This window comes from Rhea americana, unplaced genomic scaffold (assembly GCF_003343005.1).
Source record: "Rhea americana isolate MKP2758 unplaced genomic scaffold, rheAme1 scaffold_302, whole genome shotgun sequence".
NCBI classification, from domain to species: Eukaryota; Metazoa; Chordata; class Aves; order Rheiformes; family Rheidae; genus Rhea; species Rhea americana.
The window spans coordinates 721396-729409 of NW_028186427.1; the positions used below are offsets into that span (position 1 = coordinate 721396).

General features: G+C 40.7%; 2 protein-coding genes across 2 annotated transcripts in view; one reads left to right on the forward strand and one right to left on the reverse strand.

The window, feature by feature from the left end:
* NSUN2 (NOP2/Sun RNA methyltransferase 2) overlaps nt 1-5873 on the reverse strand; it is a 17982-nt gene extending 12109 nt beyond the window's left edge. The window contains 8 exon segments of the mRNA XM_085309758.1: nt 730-804; nt 1210-1402; nt 2341-2425; nt 4142-4213; nt 4862-4967; nt 5103-5207; nt 5380-5537; nt 5605-5873. Of these exon segments, the coding sequence (XP_085165884.1) occupies nt 730-804; nt 1210-1402; nt 2341-2425; nt 4142-4213; nt 4862-4967; nt 5103-5207; nt 5380-5537; nt 5605-5694 (884 nt within the window). The 5' untranslated portion in view covers nt 5695-5873.
* Nucleotides 5874-6048: 175 nt separating this feature from the next.
* SRD5A1 (steroid 5 alpha-reductase 1) overlaps nt 6049-8014 on the forward strand; it is an 18101-nt gene continuing 16135 nt past the window's right edge. Inside the window, exon 1 of the mRNA XM_085309759.1 lies at nt 6049-6475. Coding sequence (XP_085165885.1) covers nt 6099-6475 — 377 coding nt within the window. The 5' untranslated portion in view covers nt 6049-6098. The remainder of the gene's footprint in view (nt 6476-8014) is intronic.

The window sequence follows — 8014 nt, forward strand, 5'->3', positions numbered from 1 at the left end:
CAGGTGAAACGGTACTGAAAACACTTTACTTTCCTTGGACTGAGTTAGCACCTACTGAGTTCCGCAGCTGTCATCAGTGCACAAATTAAAGAAAATTTTAAACTAAGTTAGTTATTTCTATACTGCAGACATTTACAATTACATCTGTTACACAGTTACAGCTTTTAGGTCAAGTAATTAGGTCAAGTATTAACATTTTTGCATAAACTTTAGCATAGCATTCTGTATTTTGGTCTATACAGTGCCTCATCAAGTGTCCAAAACTGAAAAAAATAACCCCAAATTCTTACTCTTCTTCTCAAAAATCTAGAATTAAAATGAAGAGTAATATGACTACTAAGAATAACAATGACAATATAGCTTAGCTAGTATTGGCCTTCTGGGAAAAATATCACCATAGTGCATTATCAGCTTGTATCCTAGCTGTGTACTTAAAATTAAAACAAAAGCTGCAGGTATGAATAATTTATCAAGTAGTAACAAGTTATCATACAGCAGCTGAGTCATAGTAACTGACTGCATTCTTAGCTTGTTATCGATATACATTAAGATGTTCTAAATTCTTTTATCTATGTTTAAATTACTGCCTTTTACTATGCATTTGCACCAGGCTAAGTGCTCTTTCATCATCAATTAACATAAATCAACCATTGACTAGTAATTCAAACTGTATGTATGAAGAAATGGGAAAAAAAGGAGAGAGTGCATAAGTATAATAAATATTTTTACCCATGGAGCTGCAAACTATTTTGTGTAGTCCACTTCTTCCATACATCAATGTTTTTCCTCATGGTTCCATCYCCACTATAACAAGAGGTTGAACAGATCTGCATTATATGTGGATACAACTCATTTTGTAACAGTCATTTACATTAGCAAAAAATTAACATCTCCTCTCCTGTATTAACCAGATTTTGTATGTTGCATTGTTTGCTTCTAAGCTGTCTTTGTATTTCAATATTGAGTGTAAGGAGATCAAAATTCATAGCCTTTTAACTAACCAACTTTAAGAACCACTTAGAATAAAAAAAAAAAATGTACCTTGATTTGATTTACCCAAGACTGTTTAACAGATTCACCTGTTTTAGAAATCACCATAAATCATATCTCACTTAGCAACACAAAGAGGGTAACTTGGTAACAAAATTTCAGTATTTCACTTAGTACAATAAAATCTGTATACTGAAGATATACACGCAAGATACCTACCTGCAGGGGACATCACACAAAATCCTGTCATAGAAGAGTACCTCTTTTCTTCCATTAATGTCTATTTGTAGATTAGGGATGCTTGAGGCATCATGATTTACCACCATGATACATGGACTGTTTAACCTCTTAGCCTGATGAACCAGCAAATAGCAACGCTTGTTGTCAACATCATTAGCAATTACAAAACCCTCTGGAAACATAAAATATCAGGAAGATGCTTTACTATTCAATAGTGAAATAATTTTAAACATTTATTGCCTCATCTTCATATTTGTACAAGTCTTTTATTAGAGGGTTTTTTATTTATTTAGAATGTCGTAAGTAAAGAATGTTTTACTGAACATAAAATAAAATAAAGCACCATGAGGTTGAACTGATATGTCAAATAGTCTCAAGATTTCTAGTTTCTGTGCAGCTGATCTAAAGACACAAGCAAGGCCCTCCTATTTTTCATTCTCAGACTAAATAAAGCCCTCACAGTAGAGAAAAAAAATTCCACTGCCCCCAAAGACAGAAAATCTACGGACGTGCAGAGACTGCATAACAACCGACCCTCCCTCACATCCTCAGAAACTGTGAGGTGGGCTTTCATTGTTTTAATGGGCAGTATTTTCAGTGAACATCTAACTGCAAGTAAAGATTCTGAAGCTTAAAAAAAGATAACTATGATATCCTTTATTTTCTGATTGATATAGTAACCTGTATACAAGACACCACTAAAACATAAGCACTTCTGGGGCACCACCTAATTAAATAATCTTAATTATTACACAAAAATTAAGTTCTGATTACAGCTAATATATTCTGAACTGTGAAAATATATAATCCATCTCTCTATTCTAAGTCAAGGAAGCCCACAAAGTTTCAAGGGAAAGACAGAAGTAAAACAAGATCTAGAGAACAGCATGCACATGCACTGCCTGAATTGTGAGAAACTACCTAGGTATAATCTTTAAAGAATCTGAAAAGCATTCTATGCTTATTTTCCCATTTCATATAACCTCAACACTTAAGAGAATTCAGTTAAATACAGTTGTTATTATCTGTGATACAAAAAAATAATCTTCTATAAGAAAAAAAATGTAAATCTCAAGTCACAAAAGTTTCAGGTGTTTTTTCCAAACTTACTAGGAAAAGGAACATTCATATCTGCATGTAACATTTCAATAAGTTGTGCCGTCTTAGATCCAGGTGCAGCACACATATCCAGAATCTACAAAAAAACAGAAGGTTAAAAAAAATCTACCTTTTATTTTTAATGTCCTTGCAAAATTAACTATAGGCTCTTGTTTAAATTAAATATTTTTGCATACAATTGCAGAATTATGATTGTTCTGTAMAAAACTTTACAAAAACACAAAGTACACTTCTGCTCTTTATATGTATCAAGGAATGCAGAGTTCAAAATATAAAACGCTATCACCTTTTAGAGAACAAATGCATCAGCTGACAAAATTAAATTTAAAGAGAAATGTGAACATAGACACAGGGACATGGTCCTTTTATTAGCTCACAAGCAATTCTGAGACACAAGGACGCACATACCTGCACATACACACGCTAAACTTATCTTCAAGAGCAAGCTATATTTTTCCTTAACTATCAGTAAATTAATTGGAGCATATCTGACAGGTGGTTATATATATTTAGTAAAAATGAATTACTATTCTCCCTACATATTTGCATTTCAACACAAAAATCAGTGCAGCATAAACTATTACTATCCCTGGAATAAACACCTGAGAAGTATTCAAACCACCCTCAGGCAACACAACACTCTCAAGCCACTAAGACCTGATTGCTAGTATATTTCTTGCCCCTGGTTTATCACAAACTTTGATTGTGATTGAGTCACTTAAGAGAGTCACCTTCACAGCAAACAATTTGATAACTAACACTGTTTCCTGAGTAAGGAAGTTTACAGTTATTCCTCTTGCTTGGTTACAAATTTTCACAAAGCCTAATAATCTAACTATCTTCTTCATATGCACGAACAGGTCTGAAGTTTTAGAACTTAAAATTTTAAGGAAGGAGTGCACAACCTGGCTCCTTAAGATAGCAAGGGGCTTGAATCAACGTCTCAGAAATTTTTTTTTGTATCCTTTGCAAATTGGGTGGACCAGCCATCAAGAAATAGCTACAGTCCAGGTTTAATGCACAGTATTCTAGAATAAAGAAAAATTCCTAGCACTTTTAATAGCTGACTAACATAGCCTGAAATAGTAAGATCACCTGACAGACTGCAAACAATTGCATTCTGCAAATATATGTAGTGTATTAAGGTATCACTAAAGTTAGAACAGGTTATTGGCTATTATCATTCCTACAATCTGCCGTAAGAAAACATCATATGCATTGCTTGACCACCTCAGTTAGAAGCCAGCAACCTATAATCTTTAGCTACAATCAAAAGTGTGTTTCACAACCAACAGATTTATGGAGCAGAAGGTTGCAAATTATTCAAAAGGCATAAAAAAAGAAAACTAACTTGTAGAGAATACTACCATTTGGAAAAGATGACTACTCCTAGTGTGATGGGTATCAAAGAGTTAAAAATACTTAGTCATTCTTCTTTAAAAAGAAGCTGAAACACAAATAAACTAACTTATACACAACTAAGTGCAATTACACATTGAAAGTAAGATTATACAACTAATTCAAAACTGAGTATTTCTTATGTGACATTAAATTGTTAAAAAAGCAGCTGTTCCTTTGATAATGTACCTATGATCTGAAATAGTTATCTACTGTTGTCTACACACAGAAAGCGTGAAACACACTAATACATAAGATCTAATTTAATACATTACATTACATTAGAGCTAATCTAATATATAAGATGATAGCTGTATAAATGCTGAAATAATCTCTAGGTATCTTTCTTAAAGTATCTTCTAAGAAAAAAGCATATAGTATATTTCAAATTTACCTTATGATGAGGGTTAACATTAAGCAGCAGAGGTGGGATCATACTAACAGCTTCCTGACGACTGATATTTCCCTTAAAAAAACAAAAACAAAGCCCAAAAGACTCCTTTTTTTATTCCACAAATGAAAGCATTTCTCCTGTAATATACACATATTTTAGAATTCTTCACAGTATAATAAAAAGTAGTCAGTAAGATAGCTGTAAACTTAGAAATAAGCAAAAATTTAGCACTTAACACCAAACATAAACATGAGATAAATACAAAGTTACCAGAAAATTCAGCTGGATGAAATACTGTAGTTTTATTAATTCTATGGATGTATTTGCTACTCAGAAGAGATTTGGAACAGGCTTTAACCAGGTACAAGTGAGAAACATCCATTCTTAATACATACGTACAAACGCTTTTTTCCAAAGACTCAAACGTCAGTTTTCTAACAGTAATTAATTCTAACAGTAACAGTAACTATTTTAGAGGTACAAATCATCACACTCACAAACAAAACCGGAGATTAGTTCAGGCTAAATATATATAATTGCAGTTATGTGCTGGAAGTACAAGATGAATCACTGTCAACAGCAATACAGGAAAACATGCAGATTTTCCTGAGTTAATCAGCTTTTGAAAAAAAARGTAGTCATTTTTTGATAATGTTTTTAAATAAAACTCAGCATATATAAATATCAAGATCTATCAGAATCAACTGCCCTTAAACTTACACATTCTGTCTCGCTAACCAGAAACTGATGAAACTTTTCCAGTTCTGGCGATTTACGTAAGATTTTTCTACTCAGGTTAGTGTGCCAGGCTAACTCTTCTGGATACCTGGAGGAAAAAAAAAATAAGAAAAGAAAAAAGGACAACTGAAAAAGAGTAGAGGCAAAGGAAGGAAAAAAGAAAGAACAAACTAATCCATCAAACTAGGTAACATGAATCCGCAAGGCACCTTAGTTTACTTACCAGCTTAGTGACTGCGGCATTTCAACTTTTTGGCCATCTACCTCTAGGTCCTGCAGCTCTTTGAAATACTTATTCTTCAAGCAATGGAGAATCTCTTTAGCATGGCTAAAGAAGAGAGAAGGTTTCTGATAAAGACTAGATAAAAACCCGCTATGAGAGGGCATGCTAAATCTCTTCAGGAGCGCGCAGCAACAAGCGTGGACGCCTCGCTGTCTCCCTCCGCCGCTCCCCACCCTGCCCGGCCAGGCCAGGCCCTCGCGGCCGTGCCAGCTCTCACCTCTTGTAGCCAGTGATGCGCAGCGTGGCGGGCAGCGGCTCCCGCAGCGCCGCCATGAAGGCGTCCCACTCGCCGGCCGGCACGATGCCCAGCTCTCGGTAGTACTGCTCGAATAGTTCGTTCTCCTTCACGATCTCGGGGTAGCCGCCGGCCCAGCCCTGCAACACCGGCACCGTCAGCCGCGAGGCGCTGCCGCCTCCCCGCCCGGCCTGGCCCTACTCTCACCGCTTGGTCCCCACTGCCGCCGTCGCCTCCTCGCTCCTGACGCTGCTGCTGCTGCTGCTGTCGCCGGCGGTCGCGCGCTCGGCGGCCCATGGTGGCCAGGCGCCTGGCGAGGCCCAACGCGCGCCACGCCGTGGGGACGGTTACTGCTCGCGAGAGGGGCCAAACGGCCGCTCCGCGCCGTGCAACGTGCTCGTCGCCGCTCCGCGCATGCGCGGGCCCTCCGCAGCAGCGCCGCCAGGGCTCTCCCGATTCTGCTTGCTTGCGGAGCGGACCCAGCGCAGCACCAAAGACACCCTAGTGCGCCTGCGTCTGTCGGTGCCCGCCGTGACATCATCGCGCTAGCAGGGCTCTTCCCCCGCACGCGGCAAATTTAGCGCCATCCGATTGGCCGGCMGGCACAGCTGACGGAACAGCGCTGGGGCTCGGGGAGCGGCCCCGCCCCGCCCTGGCGCTGATTGGGCCGCTGCTGCGCGGGGCGTGGGGGGCGCTGCCGCATGAATGAAGGCCCCGACGCGGGCGCGGAGGAGGCGAGCGGTGCAGTGGGGGTGATGGGGGCTGCCTGCGGCGCTGGCGGGTTCTGGCAGCGCCTGTCGGGCCCGGCGGAGCAGCGGCTGCTGGAGCTGCTCTCCTACGGGCTGGTGGCCCTGGGCGCCGGCTCGGCGCTGCTGCTGTGCTTCCTCCCCATGCCGTACGGCCGCTACTCCTCGCGCCGCTTCGGCTGGCTGCTGCCGGCGCGGGCGGCCTGGCTCCTGCAGGAGCTGCCGTCGCTCCTCATCCCGCTGGGCCTCGCCGCCTGCAGCGGCGCCGCGCGCGTCTCCGAGCTGCCCAACGGCGTCCTGCTGGGGCTCTTCGTCGTGCACTACGCGCACAGGTGCGGGCCGCAGCGCGCCGTGCCGGGGCGAGCAGGACCCGGGCCCGCAGCGGGGAGCCGGCGAGTGCTTGCGGAGCTTCTGCTCTCGGGGGCCGGAACGAGCCTCTTTCCGCGGCCGCTTCCTTGCTCGGAGGGCTGGAGGCGGCTTACCCTCGGGAGAAAAAGCGATTTTCGAGCTGTAGTGTTGGCGCTTGCCGCTGTTGTGAGGGGTCTGTGGCTAGAGCAGGGAGAAGTGCAGTTCYGTGCCTGTTCAAGGTTGCTTATTGACACAGATACCTGACTGCTTTTCTGAGTTTTCTGAGTGCAGGGATTAAAGTTCAGCTGGTAACTAATTTGTTTGCTATAATCACAGCTGAAGTATTTTGTGCTTCTTTTCCTTAAGAGATTTAATGTCTTGATGTGAGCTGGGAAAAATTTGTAATACTGCAAACATAATTATATGTATGTAATATAAGTATATATATATGTATATAAGTACATTTTGATATAAAATATACATGCTTATATGTAATTACAATGTTGCAAGCATTTAGCTGTTGTTGTTGGATGTGCAATGCAGTGATGTTGCACCTTTAGGAAATTGATATAGCACACTAGATTAAGAATAAAAAATGCTTCTTTTGTATTCCATGTGCTGCAATCATAACTACTGTGCTGGCATACTATTAAGCTATCACTTGATCAAGTAATCTTAACGGCAGATATTTCAACAAGGAGTGTTCAGATTGGTATTAAATATGTAATTTTAATATTGTGACACAGGAGCTATTTTGTAATTACATGTTTCAAAAATTTATTAAGATAATGGCAAAGCCTGGTCTGACTGGCCCATATTGCTATGCCCTTAATGACATTCCAGTACTTCCTGTAATTACTTGGGAGAGCTGGAGCTCAAATAATATTATTCTGTGCCTTTTGAGCCATTAACAATAGTTACTGGTAATAATCAGCAAATAATTTTGTCACCATACCAATCCAGCAGAGAGATTGGTACTGTAATTGGAAGTGTAAAATTGAATGGCTGTTACAAGTTGTCTGCTGGTATTTACTTTTAGAGACTTCAGCTTTTGACTGAAAGAAGTATTCCAAAAGCCCATGATGGAGGGAAGTAATGCATTAGGTATCCTGGTGACTTGGCCAAGCCAAGAGTGCTTTGTTATGGTTTTGCTTCTTCCTCTGAAAAGGCTGCTTTGAAAGACTAGGGTAGTTGGAAAATACTTGCAGAATGTTCAGACTTTAATCCAAGTGCTCTGTTGTCATAGATTCTAACCAAGTCAGTAGGTGATCTGGACTTGACTAGTTATGTGGGGAAGAGCACAAGCCTCACTTGGCTTTTTTTTGTTGTTTGTTTGTTTGGAGCCTGTTTGTTTACTTACATGATTTTCCAGGTAAGCAGTCAGGATTCCATTCTCAGAGGGAATGGCAATTGTGAATTTGTTTTTAACAGGTTTCATAGAGTAGACAGATTTCAATGCCCAGCAGTTAATGTTTTAAGTGACTTTTGTTATGGGCTTTTTGTGCTTTTTTGTGTGTGTGTGT